Below are 19,905 nucleotides of genomic sequence, written 5' to 3'. Positions count from 1 at the left end.
TGAACTGAACAAATCAATATAGGCTTCCCTGGTAGCTCAGCTGGTAAAGAATCTGCTTGCAAGGCAGGAGACCCCAGTTTGGTTTCTGGGTCGGAAAGATCCCCTGGAAGAAGGAATGGCAACCCACTCCAGTATTCTTGCCTGGAGAATCCCCGTGGACAGAGGATCCTGGCGGGTTACAGTCCATGGGGGTCGCAAAGAGTCGGACACAACTAAGTGACTGAGCACACACAACAAACTAATATACCAGTCACAAATTACAGGTGGACTTCAGGTCTTCTTCAAGGTAAAGTGCCATATTTACTATAGTCATCATGTGTTTCTTAACCATTTAACATGTGTGAAACTATGCTATGTTTATCAGGTTCCTATCTTTACTTAAAATATGTCACTGATGATGCTTCGAGTGCTTGGCCCCTGGCTCATTTTTCTCATAAGCCGCGCGTTGTGTTTTTATGTTTTTAAGTGCAATTGTGCCTGACGTGGCAGTTTTTAGGAATATATACATCCTGTTACAGCACAATGGCGCCACTGCCCCTGAGGGGTAAATGATCATAGAGACTGAAGATAAAGCACAAAACATAATGCTTCCACGGCCTCAATCAGTGGGAGGCACTGACTCCAGCACTCTGAGCGGGGTCTATAAAAAATCTCAAGGCGGGCAGGAATCACGCTCAGATACATACGTGCATGCGTATTTGTGTGGCAAAATCGATACAATACTGTATAGGTAGTCAAAGTTAAAGTGTTTATATGAGTGAAAGCTTTGGAGTGTTTTTTCCCCAATTTTTAAATAAGCATTATATATACATATATAGGGGGAATATGTCCTCTATAATCAAAGTTGATTGTAATGATTTTCACTATTTTGTTCTAAATCGGATATAAATAACTTTTAAAATAGACTACCCAACGATAAGAAATGGCATATAGATTCAAAAACTGGCAGACAAGAATTAAATAAGAACATTAAGCCTTAATAAATTCAGTTACTCCTCCATATACTCTGTCCTTTTCATCACTATCCATGTTAAATAAAATTATTGGGAAAACTATAGAGCCTTGAGAAATGCACGATTTAAAGAAAACTGACCAGCAGTACCTCTGATGCAGTCAGCTCGGCCAAAGTGTGGCCTCTCTGATATTTTTAGTGAAAATCTGTTTTCCTTAATTAGCTGGTACATATGAGTTAGAGGCCTAGCCATATGCCATCAAGGAATGTGAGAGGCTTGATCTAAATGGAAACGCTGAGTTCACTTTTCACAGATGGTAGGTGTGGAGTAGAAAAAGTGAGAAAAGTTTCAAAAGCTTTCTCAGGGCAGAAGACTAGACTGTATGTAGTTCAATTCATCAATCTTCAGAAGTTTTGTAGTGAAAGTACACTCTCTTAAGAATACTAACAGCTTCAAAGAGGGTCTGATGGACTAATGAAACTACAGCATCAAAGCACTGTGTCCCAGAAATATGAGAGATGGGCACTGGGCTTCCCTGGTGGCTGAGACAGTAAAGAATCTGCCTGAAAAGCAGGAAACCTGGGTTCAGTCCCCAGGTCTGGAAGATCCCCTGGAGAAGGGAATGGCTACTCGTTCCAGTATTCTTGCCTGGAGAATTCCATGGACAGAGGAGCCTGGCAGGCTAGTCCATGGGGTTGCAAAGAGTCAGACATGACTGAGCAACTAAACATACACATACACTTACACTGATTACAGAACTGTTCTAATGCTTCTATTAAATGGCAACTCTGGGCAATGGTGACTATTCCTGTAGCTATAACATCATATAATTTTTTTCCTAAAACTCTGACAGAACTGCTAATAGTATTGTAATCCTCAAGCAGGATTTAGCAAACTATGGCTTGCTGGCCACATCCAGTCTGCCATCTGTTTTCCTAGAGTCCATGAGTTAAGAATAGTTTTTAAATTTTTAAATGATTGAAAAAAAAATTAAGAGTAATGCTCCACGGGGGGCTTCCCTGGTGGTCCAGTGGTTGAGAATCTGCCGTGCAGTGCAGGAGACACCGGTTCAACTCCTGGTCTGGGAGGATCTCACATGCTGCAAGGCAACTAACCCCATAAGCCACAACTACTAAGCCCATGTACTTGCCACAACTGAAGCCCACACACCCTAGAGCCTGTGCTCCACAACAAGAGAAGTCACCGCCAGGAGAAGCTCGTGCACTGCAGCTAAAGAGTAGTCCCCACTTGCTGCAGCTAGAGAAAAGCCCTCGCACAGCCAAAGACCTAATGCAGCCAAAATAAAATAAATGAAAAAAAGAAAAATGCTTTATGACACATGAAAATGATAAGCTCACATTTCAGTACCCATAATTAAAGTTTTATTGGAACTCAGCCATGTACATGTGGCTTTGTCTCTGACTGTTTTTGTTGAGACAATAGCTGAGAAGTATTGTGATAAGGTTCACGTGGCTGAAAATATTTCCTTTCCATTTACAGGAAAAATTTGCCGCTCCCTGCTCCAGGTTACAACTGACCTGAATACAAGTCATGGATTTAAAACCATTTAAAATAGTCAAGAATAGTCATGAACACCAAGACATTCACTGACTCAACCAAATTTGAACAATAACTACATGCATAACTACATACTTTAAAAGTTGTTCATCAATCCAAGGACTGTTGTATATTAATGGGAAACAATCACCATCACAACAGTAACAAAACAACTCCACACTGTACTTTTCAAGAACTAAGAGGTTGTCCTTCAAATTTTTTAAGGACTAATTTTTTACAGACTTAGGATCAGCATCAATGCTTTGCCAGTCATAAATCCCAGTACCAAAAAAAAAAAAACAAAATAAAGAAAGATGACATTCCTTTAAAATATAATACTTTTTTATTCTTTCCTTTAAAAATTACATCAATCTTCAGGAAACTTTGGTAGTTACTTTGTAAATGAGGCTCATGTCATGATCTGATGGGGAAAGAAAATAACCTAAATTCAATTTTCTCTTTGGCAAAATTTCACCCATCATCAGACTGCAAAATATATGGAAGATTCTAGAACAGTTTACATTCAGTTGTTGCTGGATTTTTTTGTTTGTTTGTTTTTTGCAAGCAGGTGACTGGGTTATGAAAACTTGTTGAATATATTCACCACACAATTTCCTCAGATCAAAGATTGATCTGAAATAAAGGGATATACATCTCAATTCATTGTATCCTTAGAGCCCTATTTCCTCTCCCCAAGCCCAACTATGATTAGGCTCCACATTCTTCCATAGGTCATAAGACAGCATTGATAATTTGTCCAAGTAAAACAGCTAGCAAATAAAAATAGTGATTGAGTTGGTGGCAAGTGGGCAACTGGTTAAGCCACTCCTACCTCACTGTTGAGTTATCCCTACTTCAAGGGAATCACAAATTAAGATCACAGTGGGGCTCTTTTGCAGAAATAAAGTCACAATTCCAAAAGGTTTTCAGTTTTTTCAGGGGGCACACCAGACTTTCATTTCACAGCACTGATGAGCTTACTCCTTTGAGAAAGCTGCAGCCAAGGAAGAGGAAGTGATCCTCTCTTGGGGGGCGTGCAGCTCATCCTGGTAAGCAGGACCCTGCCTGGGCCAGTTCGTGGGACCCTTCCTGCCACTTCTTCACCTGGCTGCCAGAAGGTTCCCATATTTTGGTCAATGTGCTGCCAGTGAACAGAAGCTCCACATATGGCAGCACTTGGGGGAGTTTTAATCAGCATCAGTGCTAAAATGGAATTCCTAAAGAAAAGACTGCACTCAAAATGTCAGCAAATTTGAAAAAAACTCAGCAGTGGCCACGGGACTGGAAAAGGTCAGTTTACATTCCAGTCCCAAAGAAGGGCAACGCCAAAGAATGTTCAAACTGCCAGACAATTGCACTGATTTCATAGGTTAGTGAGGTTTTGCTCAAAATCCTTCAAGCTAGGTTTCAGCAGTACATGAACTGAGAACTTCCAGGTGAACCGGCTGGGTTTAGAAAAGGCAGAAGAATTAGAGATCAAATTGTCAACATTCACTAGATCATAGAGAAAGCAAGGAAATTCCAGAAAAACATCTGTTTCTGCTTCATTGACTATGCTAAAACCTCTGACTGTGCAGATCACAACAAACTGGAAAATTCTTAAAGAGATGGGAGTACCAAACCACCTTACCTGTCTCATGAGAAACCTGTATGTGGGTCAAGAAGCAATAGTTAGAACCAGACATGGAACAACTGACAGGTTCAAAACTGTATTTTTGTCACTGTCCATATTTAACTTATATGCACAGTGCATCATGCAATATCCAGGCCTGGATGAATCACAAGCTGGGATCAAGATTGTCAGAAGAAATAGCAACAACTTCAATTATGCATATGATACCACTCTAATGGCAGAAAATGAAGTAGAACTAAAGAGTCTTTTGATGAGGATTAAAGAGGAGAGTGAAAAAGTTGGCTTAAAACTCAACATTCAAAAAATGAAGATCATGGTATCCAGTCCCATCACAAACAGAAGGGGAAAAATGGAAGCGGTGGAAGATTTTGTTTTCTTGGCCTCTAAAATCACTGCGGATGGTGACTTCAGCCATGAAATTAATAGATGCTTGTTCCTTAGAAGGAAAGTGATGACAAACCTAGACAGCATAGTGAAAAGCAGAGACATCATTTTGCTGACAAAAATCTGTATAATCAAAACTATGGTTTTTCCGGTAATCATATACAGATGTGAAAGCTGGATCATAAAGAAGGCTGGGGACCGAAGGATTGATGCTTTCAAATTGTGGTGCTGGAGAAGACTCTCGAGAGTCCCTTGGACAACAAGGAGATCAAACCAGTCAATCCTAAAAGAAATCAATCCTAAATATTTATTGGAAGGAGTGTTGCTGAAGTTGAAGCTCCAACACTTTGGCCACCTGATGCAAAAAGCCGACTCACTGGAAAGGACCCTGATGCTGGGAAAGATTGAAGGCAGAAGGAGAAGGGGACGACAGAGGACGAGATGGCTAGATAGCTTCACCAACTCAATGGACATGAATTTGAGCAAACTCCGGAAGATAGTGGAGAACAGAGAAACCTGGCATGCTGCAGTGCATGGGGTGGCAAAGAGTAGGACACGACTTAGTGACTGAACAGCAACAACAAAGAAGAGACAATCTCAGGCCCTCATCTTACAAGAGTCCATATGGAGCAAACTGCAACCCAATTCAATTTAGGAGAAATTTGTTGGTTCTAAGTGGGAGCTTTTAGCCGGAGGATCCATGGTTTGAAGCTGTGGAAACTTTGCCTTCCTCCTCTAACAAGTGCATCAAGATAATATAAAAATAAATAATATTTTCAATAAAAATAAAACTTTCAGAATAAGTGTCATCTCCTTTTTATAAATTGTTCACTCACTCTTGAAAATCTCTATTTCAGTTGCCAATAAGGATTTAAAAGCTTCTGGAAGAAACAGTCATCAAAACTAATATAGCTGCTGATGACTGACATCAAGCATGAAGGAAAAAAAAGTCACATCAATGTTTCAACACATTACTTGCCGAACAACTTCTACTCAGTCCATCTGTATTAAATGGGTGTGCCAAAAATTGGACAGGCCAACAGATGGCTACCAGCACTGTTTGGCATGCATATCAGTGCTGTTCTACACTGCTAAAAGACAAAGCATGCTCCCCTGAAGGAATTCTGTAGTTTCCAAAATAATAACTTACATAACAGAAAAACTATAGCATCTTTACATTTGAGCCGAGATCCACAAGCCCCAAATCTGTGCCGTCTTGCAAATTTGAATTTTAGTACTTTTGAAAAGCAGTCATCTCTTTCCAGAGATTAATGCTTCTTAACCAGGGATGTGTTATTATAAGTATTCAGGGTATTCTTTCCAAGATAGGCCCTCACTTGGTCACCATATTGAATAAGACATCCTGAGGTGGGGCCTAGGCGTGTGTATTTTGAAAAGCAGAGCAGGTGCCTGTGAAGTGCATCCCTGATTAAGAACAAGCTTTTCAGATCATCTTTTATACTGACGAGCAAATAACTATGACATACACATCTGTACACATAGACAAATATAATTTTGCTTATTAATTCCTCAAGGTATTGTCTAAATGTTCTCCTTTGCCACCTCAATCTTTCCTCTGAACTCGTCTTTGAAATTGGCTCATTGTTCAGTAATTTTCCCAGACAAATTTTAAGCCAAATGGTGTCTATATTAGGCACTCTTCATTTGGGAAGGCGGGATGCCAACTTAGATCAGCAAACCCTTCCAAAATAATGCCTTCATAACATACAGTCACTTAAAAAATACTTACTCAGCAGACTCTATATGTTGTAATAAAGGCTGAGAAGAATGTAAGAAAAACAAGATGCAATTCTTGTGTCCTCAAGGAGCACATGTGACACAATTAGGGTGAAAATCCACAGACAAGCTAAGAAAAGCTAAATATTCACATAAACAAAGCATGTTGATTCAGTATTAACTGACTAGTACTTATAATAAAAACTCTGAAAATTCAGAAGAACTAGGGCTTACTCCAGATCCAAGTGTCATGGCAGATTACTGAGAAGGCCTGCGGTTTGAAGAATAAAACCGGGATAAAAGGGTGTGGCAGAGGAATGCAGGTGTTTCATGCCGAGAACATATCACAAACTGAGGCAGGAATGACCAAGGAGTGGACAGTGAAAACACAGCCCTCTAGAAGGAAAGGGGCCATTTGGGTGGCTAATACCAAACAAACTAAAGCAAGGCTCTAGCTTTCAGATCAAAGAACCTAAGATATTGTTGTTGTTGTTCAGTCACTCAGCCATGTCTGCCTCTTTCTGACCTCATGGACTACAGCACGTCAGGCTTCCCTGTCCTTCACTATCTCCTGGAGCTTACTTAAACTCACGTCCATTGAGTTAGTGATATCATCCAACCATCCCATCTTCTGTCGTTCCCTTTTCCTGCTTTCAATCTTTCCCAGCATTACAGTCTTTTCTAATGAGTCAGCTCTTCACATCAGGCAGCCAAAATATTGGAGCTTCTGCTTCGGCATCAGTCTTTCCTATGAATATTGAGGGTTGATTTCCTTTAAGATTGACTGGTTTGATATCCTTGCTGTCCAAGGGACTCTCAAGAAACTTCTCTAGCACCACAATTCAAAAGCATCAATTCTTCAGCACTCAGCCTTCTTTATGGTCCAACTCTCACATCCATACATGACTATAAAAACCATAGCTTTGACTATTCAGACCTTTGTTGGCAAAGTAATGTTTCTGCTTTTGAATAAACTGTCTAGGTTTGGCATAGCTTTTCTTCCAAGGAGCAAGCATCTTTTAATTTCATGGCTACCGTCACCATCTGCAGTGATTTGGGAGCCCAGGAAAATAAAATCTGTCACTGTTTTCATTGTTTCTCCATCTATTTGCCATGAAGTGATGGGACTGGATGCCATGATCTTATTTTTTTTGAATGTTGAGTTATATGACAGCTTTTTCACTCTCCTCTTTCACCTTCATCAAGAGGCTCTTGATTTATCTACAAGATTTATCTTACAGAAAAATCATTAAGTTGTAAACCAACAGATCATGGACACAGTAATATTTTAGGAAACTGTATTTTTTTTTTTTGTAGCAAAAAAATATTTGTAAGTATGAGATAAATAAAAGACCTAGGAGAGGAATTAGGATCAGTGCCATAACAGTTGGCTTTACAAAGAACTAATGGAACCAATGGGAGTGGCTAATTGGGTTGAGTTTCCAGTTGTAACAGAATGGAGGCATACAAACAAGTGGAGAAAGAGGGAAGTCAGACATGAAAGCAAATCAGAGTTGCCAGTGAGAGACAGCAGAATGATGCTGCAGAAGAAACCTCTGCACTGGACACATAACTTTGGAAGATGCTGATGAAGGGAGAGAAGGTAGAAGATAGAATGAGGAAAATAAAGGTCAAATCTGGAGAAGCAGCCCATTAAAGACCCAGTGAAAATGCAGAACAAATGGTGCAACGGCCCTTGGAAAGGCAAGAGTGAAAACCTGGTGGCAACTAAGCAGTCAAGAAAGAAGAGAGTTTCAAAGCAAAGTTCAACAAAGGAGAGGCCAAGGCCACAGGCACAGACTGTTCTAGTCCCAGGAACCCTGATTTACGCCCTAACCCACAGCTGATCTTTCTCCTTTAATCTTTACTGCCTGTCCATACCAACCATACAGAACACATACACGTTTATTTCTTAGTATCTCTAATGGATCCACACATACTCAGATATTCTGTCCCATCCCCTTGACACTGTCATGTGAAGCTTCTGGAGGGAGGAGATCCTAATCAGTAATGTATGCACCACCTACCCGTACTGTGCTTTCACATTACCAAGTTTCTAGTCATCATCTAAAAACACTTTTAACTGATTATAACGATGACCATCCTGGTAATTGTGGTATGCAGATAAAATCCAGCTGAATTCAGGAAGAAGACACTGGTACACTGTTTAACCTTGCTATTCAAAATGTGGTCAGTGGACCAGCGGAATCACCTGGGAACTTGTTAAATATTCAATTTTGGCTGCTATCCCAGACCAAGCAACTGAATCAGATGCATTTTAACAAGATCCAGGTGACTGATTCCTATGCATACTGGCACAGAAAGTGGTGTTGACTCAGTATAGAATGGAAAGGGACTGCACTGAGTCACCAAAGAAGTTGAAGGAAAGGAAGATGGCACACGAATTTCACCCCATGGGTATGTGCCTAGACCCTGTATGTGTGGGTGCTCAATCGTGTCTGACTCTTTGCAACCCCATGGACTGTAGCGCACAAGGGCTCTCTACCCATGGAATTTTCCAGGCAAGAATACTGGAATGGGTTGCCATTTCCTACTCCAGGGGACAATCCCGATCCAGGGATCGAAGCTGTATCTCTTGCATCTCCTGCACTGGCAGGCAATTCTTGACCAATAGCACCACCTCAGAAGCCCTCCTCACCTCTACTCAGACCTGCAGCTCAGCAATGCAGCCCAGGCCCTTTGTGCATGTGGCACAACCAGAGCAGGAAGCTATTCCGGCTTTTGATCAGGAGCCCAGATCCATAAATCCTTCTTCCATAAACTGCCACTAGTTCAATTATAGGAAGGGCTTTGCATATTCTATCTGCTAGGTTGTCTGTCCAGGTTTTATAAATATTCTGACCTTCTGAAGACCCTGTTTATGTTTCCCATATTTATCCAGCCTGAGGATTTATGGTATTATTCTGTCTCTCATTCATTTCTCCCAAAAAATTACGTTTCCCTCTAAGCTTCAGATTGCAATTGTTAACATACTTTTTCAGCATAATTGAAAGCTAAATTTGAAAATGCAACTTCGACCCCAAAAGGAAAGAGCTATACTGACAGCATTATTGTTTAAGGGACCAGGTGTCAGGAAAAAGCTCCCAAAGAAAAAAGCACTGTTGGACAAAGGCACAGTCTCATCTCAAAGGATGAAGACCACATAGAGCAGCCAGTCTTTTGCCTTTGTTGGGGATGTGCTTGAAGTTTCAGTATTTCTTTCTCTAACTTTTCTACAGATATGGGTTCTGAGTGTTACTAGTTCAAAATAACACAGTGCTCAAAGAGTTCTCTGCAGGTCTTTTACTATTTTTAACAGCTTTATTGACTTCTAATTTACACATCAAAAAGTTCACATTTCAGAAATGGAAGAGACTTTCATTCCACCCCCCACTTCAAGCAATGCTTCATTAAACTCACCAAAGAATATAATATAGCCATTTCTTAAAACTCCAGGAAGACAGGACATTATCAAGACCCTCTGATAATACATCCCTAGTATCTCAGCTTTTATCAGTGGAAAAGAACATCATGACAAAGTCCCCTCTATTAAAATGCAAAATATAAAAGTAATGGCTTTTTGTGCTGCATTTCAAAGGTAGTTGACTGAAAATACCACTGTAGGCCTTGTAATCTGCCTGCTGTGTTGAAACTCCATTAGGAAGCAAACTTCATTTACTGCACCAGAAGTAGAAATCACAAATTCTGACAAACTACTATCCCCCAGTTTTTCAGGGACTACTTTTTTCCACCAGAAGGCATGCTTTTTTTTCCGGGGGGGGTCCTGCTGGAGCCTGCATCAAGCCATTATTTTTCACCCCAGGGATGGAATCAATAAGTTAAATAGGTTTTTCTTTCAAAAAGACAAACAGCAACTCACATGCTCTCGCAGAACCTCTTCAGCGTGCTTGGTTTCTCCTGGTTGCGTCTTTGTCGGAACCAGCGTTGAATGCTGCGGACATCCCAGTCCAGCTGCTTGGAGAGGCCCTCCAATCTCTTTTCATCAGGATGCTATGAAACAAGGTACCAGGAAAACATTTTCATCTTCACTATAAACAGATCTGCCCTTGTCTATACTGGAGACAATTGTTTTCCCTGTATTTTCTATCCACTACTTAGATTGCTGTATTGAATACTGAGGACCAAGGCCTTCCATCAGCAGCATGAACAAAAACAACCACTTAGGACAAGAAAAGCTACTCATTATGAAACAACACTGAAAATATAAATCTCACTCTAATGCTTGTACTTTTTATCAGCAACAAAGACTCAATGAAATGGCCAACTGGCTAAGCTAGCTCCACCAAGCTACAGGGAAAGGAGTTAAGTAAAAGTGAGTTGGCCAAAAGACCTCATTCAAATATTTCACTTTCTCAAGAGAAAATACTATGCCCAGTTATCAAACATCAAAACAATGTAGGACAGACAAAAAGCCTGGAATAATCCCCAAATACGCCATTTTAGCCTAAGGTACCAATTCCACTTAAAAGACATCTTTTCTCTTTCTTCCTCTTCAAATTTCCCCTCTCTTCACTTCTTTATACAGTCCTCTTGACTATTCTTTTCTTGGTCTTCCTTTTGACTAGAACTCCATCAGATTTTTTACAATGACTGTGCATTACTTGAAAATGCAAACTTGGTGAAGTAGAAAGAGACCCTATTTATGCTTGTCATATAATAGCATCATCGACTCAGTGGACATGAGTCTGAGCAAATTCCGGGAGGGCTTCCTTGGTAGCTCAGCTGGTAAAGAATCTGCCTGCAACGTATGAGACTCCAGTTCAATCCCTTGACAGGGAAGATCCCCTGGAATAGGGCATGGCAAACCATTCCAGAATTCTTTCTGGGGAATCCCCATGGACAGAGAAGCCTTGTGGGCTATCGTCCATGGGATAGCAAAGATCCGGACATGACTAAGCGACTGAACAATAATAATAATGATATTACTCTGTTTCTCATTCTCATTTCTAGAAAATGAGGAGATGACAGACAGAGGTTCAGTTCTTGTTCTGATGAACTTTCTGAGCCTCAGTTTCCTCACCTGTTCAAAGGAAGGTTACTTATCCACCTAAACAGTGCTGAGGACCAAATGCAAAAATGTATGCAAAATCTCAGTACATATTAGTTCTGTCCCTCCTCTCTTCTGTGTCTTAGAGATCATCCTGCCAACAATTACATGAGAGTCACCTGTCATACAACAAAACTAAACTGAGTTAGTTCTACTTCTTTATTTATTCTACCTTTGCTTTACAACTAAGGAGATGTTAATAATCAGAAGACAGAACCACAAATGGGGTAGGGGAAGACAGGCCGACAGCTTTCAAGTCCTAAGGGTGGAATGTACACACAACACATTTTTAAAGGCTCTCAAGAAATTCAAGGTGTCAGACACACAGGACACAGCAAATGGCCTTAGTATCATGACGGAGGTTATAAAATGTGTTGAGCTTGGGTCTGTGAAAGTTATTCGCTAACTTTCAGTGAGGCATGTACTTTGTGGTGTTTTTCTTAGAAGAATACCTGGCTATATTCTCTGTCTCTCAATTTAAAAATAGGATAGAGAGAAGATGCATAACCTACAATAAGAATACCCTGGCTCTACTATTTCCTTAAAGGAATTCATTTTTAATTTTCACTTATTTTCTAAGTCGATTGAATTGGTAAAACATTCAAATGGTTCTTAAAATAAAAATTATCCCAAATTTCACCTTCCAATTTGTACCTATTCTCTCAGTTCCTACTCTCCCCTTCTTACCAGGTAATGGGCTACTCAATCTCTTCCCAAAAATTATCTTATCGAATATAAGCAAAGTTGAATATGCCTTCTTATACCCACCCCCTCACACCTTCACACAAAGTTGTTGTATTATTTTGGAATTTGGGTTTTTCACTTTACAATGTATCTTGGAATATTTCCACATCACACTATTAGGAACACCCTCCTTTTGTAGAACCACGAGGACATGCCACAATTAATGCCCGCTCAGGTAGCTTCCACACTTCCACTACTATAAACAATGCTGCAATAAGTAACATTGTCATGGGCTATTTTATACACATATCAGTTCAGTTCAGTCGCTCAGACTCTTTACAACCCCATGAACTGCAGTACACCAGGCCTCCCTGTCCATCACCAACTCCCAGAGTTTACTCAAACTCATGTCCATTGTGTCAGTGATGCCATCCAACCATCTCATCCTCTGTTGTCCCCTTCTCCCACCTTCAATCTTTCCCAGTATCAGAGTCTTTTCAAATGAGTCAGTTCTTCGCATCAGGTGGCCAAAGTATTGCAGCTTCAGCTTCAGCATCCGTCCTTCCAATGAATATTCAGGACTGCTTTCCTTTAGGATGGACTGGTTGGAATCTCCTTGCAGTTCAAGGGACTCTCAAGAGTCTTCTCCAACACCACAGTTCAAAAGCATCAATTCTTCGGTGCTCAGTTTTTTTATAGTCCAACTCTCACATCCATACATGACTACTGGAAAAACCATAGCTTTGACACATATACACATATATAGAGAGAGAAATTCCTGGACATGAATGTTAGCTGACTGGTTTAAAAAAATTAAACAGATAGGTAATTCTGGATTAATTTTCAATACTACAGCTTTGCTAACTCAATTTCTATGTTTATCTTTATTAATTTCTTCCTTCTGTTTGCCTTCATTTATTTTGTTGTTCTTTTTCCAATGTTTAAGTAAGTGGTTTTATATGTATGTATGTATATATGTATGAATATGAGTTTTCATCTGAGTACTACTTTGGCATAGTACATAAGTACTACTTTCATCACTGTTTCCTAAATATTCTGAAATTTTATTTTTACACAAAAGTTAATTAAGAAAGCAAGAGCTTTGCCAATTTCTAGTATTAGCAAATTGTGCCTATTTTATAAATTTGTTACCATTTTTATATAATTAAAGATTAATTTTTAAAAATATTTAACATGTTCTTGAAAAGACAGTATAGTCTCTATATTCAGAATACAGGGTTCTAAATGTACCCTTTAAATCATCCTCATTATGCTTTTTAGAATTATTTGCTATATTCTTTATTTTATATGTTCTGTTTCGTATTTTGACCTGTCATGACCCAGACATAAATTAAAATTTCTTACTATCAAATAAGTTATTCTTTTGTTCTTTTCTATAAGTATATGGATACACTCATATTTAATGCATGAATATCCATAACCATTTTAATTTCATTGTGAATTGTATCCTTTGGCAATAAAAAGCCAATATTTCATTTCATTTCAACCTTTTGGTCCAGAACTCTTTAAAAACAGAAACCCCACTTTCTTTATTATTTATATTTGTCTATAAACCTTTACTCATTCTTTTATTTTCAATGTCTATTTCATAAGCTATGTGACCTAAATCTGAATTATTTTTATTCGATGAGGTAAACCCACTTATATTCATTGATATAAGTTTATCTATACTTGGCTGTTATTGTTAGTCACTAAGTCTTGTCAGACTCTTTTGTGACCCCATGGACTGTAACCCACCAGGTTCCTCTGTCCAGGGGGATTCTCCAGGCAAGAATACTGGAGTGGGTTACCGTTTCCTTCTCCAGGGGATCCTCCCAACCCAGGAATCAAACTCACGTCTCCTGCATTGGTAGGTGGATTCTTTACCACTGAGCCACCAGGGAAGCACTTATTTATACTTACTTCATATTAATTGTGTTTTCTGTTATCATAATTTAATTTTTAAAATTTTATCAAATCAAATATGGCTGATGTCCCTTTCTTTGTGTGGGTAATTTTTATTCTACTGGTAATCCATATAACCATAGGACTTTTCTTCTGTTTTCAGTCAATAAAAATTCCAAATGAACAATATTTAAAACTAGCATATTTCCTCTTCCTTCCTCACCTAATATTAGTCAATAATTTTCTCTCTCAGAGTTTACTCATGTACTATTAAACACACTCATTCTTCTATTACTGAATTTGGCTGCTTAAACTGATAAGCTTTGACTCCCAGCTATTAGAGCTTAAGAAATTAATGAACTTACTCTACCTCACACCTTCCTTCCCTTTTTCAACTCAGTTATTGTGAGATGTATCATTTCTACATTGTGAGAGCATATAATGTTTACATTCTGTTCTGTCATCCTAATCCTCACATTTCTTTCTATCTCAGTTCTACAGTTTAAATATATTCAAAACTCATCAGTATTCCCAACAATCTCTTGGTCGGCTGAAATTAGTACTTACAACTGTTAGTCACTCAGTCATGTCTGACTCTTTGAGACCCCCTGGACTGTAGCCCGCCAGGCTCTTCTGTCCATGGAATTCTCCAGTCAAGAATACTGGAGTGGGTTGCCATTCCCTTCTCCAAATACTCACAAAGTTTCTTCAAAAAAGGACTCATAGGAACAATTCCTCTCAATTTTTGCAAATTCAGTATGTTTGTCTTTAGCCTTTACACTATAAAAACTATTTACCTAAATATTAAAATTCTTAGTTCATATTTTCCTTGAAAATACTGGAAAATGTTGTCTTATACAATACTGCTACAGAGATGACTAAAGTCATATGGATATTTTTCCCTAGATAAATGATGTCATTTTTTTTGCCTTTTCGCTTGTAATTCTTTGCTGTCCAAGAATTATTTCTTTTATATTTCAAATCTAATTATTTTAGTAAGTCCTGGTGTAAACCTACTTGGGTCTATTTTTACTGCATTTTATTAACATATTATAAATCTCCACTTATTTTAGGAAAATTTTCTGAACACATTTATTTTACTTTGTTTCTCCTCAACCTTCCCTGGTAGCTCAGATGGTAAATAACCTGCTTGCAATGCAGGAGACCCAGGCTTGACCCCTGGTTCAGGAAGATCCCTTGGAGAAGGGAATGGCTACCCACTCCAGTATTGTTGCCTGGAAAATTCCATGGACAGAAGAGCCTGGCAGGCTACAGCCCATGGGGTCACAAAAAGTAGACTGCTTTCCCTTAAGAGATTCCATTTATACAGATGCTATATCTGCTTGGTCTATATATCTAATTATTTTTATCTCTTTTTCATTTCATTTATTTCAGCTTTATTATTTCTATCTGCCATGTTCCCCACTGAGATTTCTGCAACATTTAGTGTTTCCTGTGTTCTTTCCAAATTTGTCTTCATTTCTGTGATAGTTTTAGTACTTTTTCCCTGAACTAATCAGCTCATATTGCATCTCTTCTTGTTGATCAACTATTTTTTTCTTTAGGTTTTCTATTTCATTTTTTATGGTCTTCCTGAACAGAGTTATTGCTTTTTTAAAATAAAGTCTATGGTAAAATATTTGATTGCAATTTTCAGTTGCCCTGTGGCCTCCTTGTTGCTGTGACAATTTTTGTTAGTAATTGATGTTACGTACTCTTCTTCTTGTCTTTGATTCTGTGTGTTTCTTCTTTATTACCCATCATTGACTGAGTTGGATTTTCTTGACCAGCTGCTGGTAGTATAGGGAGGGTACTTCTGTAGTTTAGAAAAATGAAACTGAAAGTCGCTCAGGCGTGACTGACTCATTGTGACCCCAAGAACTGTATCCTGCCAGGCTCCTCTGCCCATGAAATTCTCCAGGCAAGAATACTAGAGTGGGTAGCCATTTCCTTCTTCAGGGGATCTTCCCAAGCCAGGGATCAAACCCAGGTCTCCTGCATTGCAGGTGGATTCTTAACCGTCTGAGCCCCCAGGGAAGCCCAAGATTAATGAAGCGGGTAGCCTATCCCTTGCCTCCAAAGAACACTGCCTCCTGAAAAGGAGCCATCCACCTATAGTTTTCTGTGTACTTCTTCCACTTGTTTGAATTAAACTGAGTCTAGGAGGGCATCTACCAGCCTTGTTACTATACCTAGTGTTGCAAACAATGGATCGAATTTTGGTCTTACCTTTAGGGGCTGTCATTTTTGCTGACTTTCCTGAAATCTATTCCCACAGGGTCCTCTATCCACACTTAAAGTTTTTTACTTCCTCCTTCTTGGCTTCTGCCCAACCCCAGCTGTTTTTATTTAGGCTTTCTATATATATTTTGAAATCTGGAGATATATATCTCTTAGTTTGCCAAAAAGTAAATATTGTAAGATTTTTCTTCTTTTTTTGTGTATTTTTTTATTGTTATGTTTTATAATTGTTTCATAGTTCTTTTCCTTTTTTAAGACTCCTAAGGAAAAAAATTAATTATTCTGACTTACATAAATATTTTTATACCAGAAATACCCAGGTTAATTTCCATAAACAAACATACAAGGATGGGAAAGAAAAAGAGATATAGGCATAAGAGGAGAATCAGGAAAAACTAATCAGAAACCTGCATGTAATTTTTAAAATACAGTGTAAACAGACCAAAAGCAGATTATGATATGATAATCTCATAGTTCTCTAGATCACAAAACCTAGTTTCAGAGCTGACAAATATATTTTACCCTTAGTGGTTCAATAATTGCTTTGATGAGAAAATGAGGCTGTTACAATTATAGATATATGCCAAAAACTAGAGAGATATATAAATAAATAGATTAAATGATTGATTAATTTATATCTATCTCATTCAGATAACTCTGAATATGATCAGTTAAGAAACATGAACTCAAAATCTTCACTAAAGAAAAATAATCATGCTATTCATTTGAATGAGTCTAATAATTTATAATCGGTGATATTTGAGCCCCATCACTACTGAATCAGAATCTCTAGAAATAAAATGCTGCTGCTGCTGCTGCTAAGTCGCTTCAGTCGTGTCCGACTCTGTGCGACCCCATAGACGGCAGCCCACCAGGCTCCCCCATCCCTGGGATTCTCCAGGCAAGAACACTGGAGTGGGTTGCCATTTCCTTCTCCAATGAAAGTGAAAAGTGAAAGTGAAGTCGCTCAGTTGTGTCCGACTCTTTGCGACCCCATGGACTGCAGCCCACCAGGCTCCTCCATCCATGGGATTTTCCAGGCAAGAGTACTGGAGTGGGGTGCCATTTCCTCCTCCGAGAAACAAGATGCAGCAATCTACATTTAACTCCACAGGTGCTCTTACTGTAAATTAAAGGAGAGAGCTCCTGACCCAAATAAAAGCTCCCTCACTTACTAACTGGCTTATAGTCCAAAGCCATAATGCTAGGCAACAGCAGAGCCAATGCTCCAATACACAACTCAAGTCTGCTCAAAAACCAATACTTTTAATTATTTTACAACAGAGGTAGGTTCTCTGAAATATTTATAAAATTTTAGATTTACAGAGGGAAAAAAAAAAAGTGAAAAGGACATGCAGATGTTACCTCAACAGGAAAGACAGCAAAGACTATGAGGCAGTTCACATTTATCAGCTAATTTCACAGATGAAAACTGCTCAATCAGGGCATGTGACTAGTGAACTCACACAGGAATCCAGACTCAGAAGGGCTCACACTTGGGGTTTAAAATTCTATGGCTGCCATCCTGAAATTCTTGATAACTGTGTTATGGGGATGGTGTTTTGTATAGGAGGCCCACTGGGCCAGGGAAGCCTATGTCGGGGGTTCAGAGTCCTGGCTCACACACAGCCCCGTCACTGCCCCCAGATGAGGCTGGGTACCTTACTTTCCTGTCCTCTAGCTCCCCAGGGCCTCCAGGCTTCACCTGCCCACTCCTACTGACGTGACTACTGCTGCCCTAGGTGCAAACATGCAAAGGCGTGGGATTAGGCGTTCACACCCCACGGTGTCTCAGCCACCTGCCCCTGGTCCAGCAGCATCCCAAGGTCCTTAGTGGGTGACTCGGTGGGGATTAGCCTCTCGCTCACTCCAGTCCTCCAATCCAGGTACCTAGTATGTCTTGGAGCAGAGAATGCAGTACACTGGCAGGTCCCCTGTCCACTATGGGTGGGGACAGTGGGCCTACGGGAAGGGGAGAGGCCTGTATCAACGTCTCCCTCTGACCTGAAAAGGACAGATATGTTAGCCCAGGAGCTGGAAAGAGACAGAACTCAGCAGCTAGTGGGCTGTGTGTGCACTAAATCACAGGGTGGGGTTCCTGGGTATCTGTCAGGGTTTTCACTTGCCTCATGAGTATGCCTAAGAGGCATGGCATTAAATACCAAATTAAAAATCTTGACAGGTCAAAAAAGAGACAAACACACAAGAAAGGAAAAGGCTTTCTCTTTTTATGCCTTTAATGGCACCTTTTTTGTGCTTTCTGAACAAGGGGCCCTGCATTCTTAGTTCTGCACTAGCCTCCAAAAATTATGTAGCCAGTCCTGCATGCAGTAGATTTTAAGGGTTCTAGGGGAATATCCCTTCACACTTGAAAGATGATAAACATGCCCTTCTTCAAAGATGAACTAGAACCATGGTCAAGGCCAGGATGCTGGACAATCATTGTTCAAGCCCTCGAAATCCTGCTGCTTGTATTCTGGTCAGCTGATCTGTTCCTTTCTCATATCACAGATAACACTGGCGAACTACAAAGAATTCAGGGAAAAACAGTTCCAGCCTTGGCTGCATTTAATTCAAAACCTGAGGCTTCTGCTTTAATCAAGCAGAAATTTCTAAAAGAATCACCTTGGAAACCAAGAGAATATGATCATTAAAATTAGCTAGAAGCAAATATCCTCCGGGGCAGTCAACCTGGCTGCAAAATCCTCTCATTACCTTTATAGAGAAAAATTCCCCAGTAACCATAATAAACATAAGGCAAGGGAAATAAAACATCTACCGCAGGATTCCTAAAGGGAGGCGTAACATTTGGGTAGAAAACTCATTTTTATGCATTTAGAGTAGTTCACAAGGTAAATACAAATATGCTATAATCACATGTAAAAAAATAAACCTATAAACTCCCTGTGTGTGTGTGTGCACTTAGGCACTCAGCCGTGCCCGACTCTTTGTGACCCCAGGGACTATAGCCTGTCAGGCTCCTCTTTTTACTGGATATTTTTAGGCAAGAATACTGGAGAGGGCTGCCATTTTCTCTTCCAGGAAATCTTGACCCAGGGATCAAACTTGCATCTCCTGTATCTCCTGCAGTGGCAAGCGGATTCTTTACCTGAGCCACCTGGGAAGCCCTTATAACTCCCTACACATCTGCTGTTTCAGACAGGGAAAATGTGTTTGCTGCAACAAATTAATAAATAAAAATGCAATTTCCTTCCTAATATTTTCTTCCTTTAAACATTCTATCACATGAGTCCCTTCAGATTAGAAAGTGGCAGTCTAAAATCATCCCACAAAACAAAAATTCCATTTACTCTACTCTTCTTCCTAAAATTCCACTTATTCTACTCTTCTTCTTAGCAGAGATAGAAAAAACATTGTGTGCTTTCTTTCACTTTCCTGAGAAGAATATCATTTTTAAAAGAATAGAGGGAAAAACCCTAGAGAATCCTGGCAGAAATGTAGACCATAAAATAAACAAACATGTTTGAAAATTTGAATTAATTATTTTACAACAAGAGAGAACCAATAAAAATGGTTAGCAATACAAATACCAAAAAAGGAATAAAATTTGCTTAACATGGTCAAATCACATCTTAGAAGCCTGAGAAATTCTCCCAGAAAAATGAAAGCAGGAAAACAAACCATTTAATACGCAAATACACAATATTTCTCATAGACTGTTATGCTTCTCCTTTCTTTTCCATGAAAGAGTAAGGTGAGAGAGAGATTTAAGTAAGAATAAG

General features: G+C 39.4%; 1 protein-coding gene across 3 annotated transcripts in view; it reads right to left on the bottom strand.

The window, feature by feature from the left end:
* The window catches only part of CERS6 (ceramide synthase 6), a 332,112-nt gene that overhangs the window by 216,567 nt on the left and 95,640 nt on the right, over positions 1-19,905 (bottom strand). For all 3 annotated transcript variants that reach the window (XM_065931691.1, XM_065931693.1, XM_065931692.1), the window contains exon 3: positions 10,145-10,275. In XM_065931691.1, coding sequence (XP_065787763.1) covers positions 10,145-10,275 — 131 coding nt within the window. The remainder of the gene's footprint in view (positions 1-10,144; positions 10,276-19,905) is intronic.

Source organism: Muntiacus reevesi, chromosome 3 (assembly GCF_963930625.1).
Source record: "Muntiacus reevesi chromosome 3, mMunRee1.1, whole genome shotgun sequence".
Classification (NCBI taxonomy): domain Eukaryota; kingdom Metazoa; phylum Chordata; class Mammalia; order Artiodactyla; family Cervidae; genus Muntiacus; species Muntiacus reevesi.
This window is presented reverse-complemented; position numbering and strand designations above follow the sequence as displayed.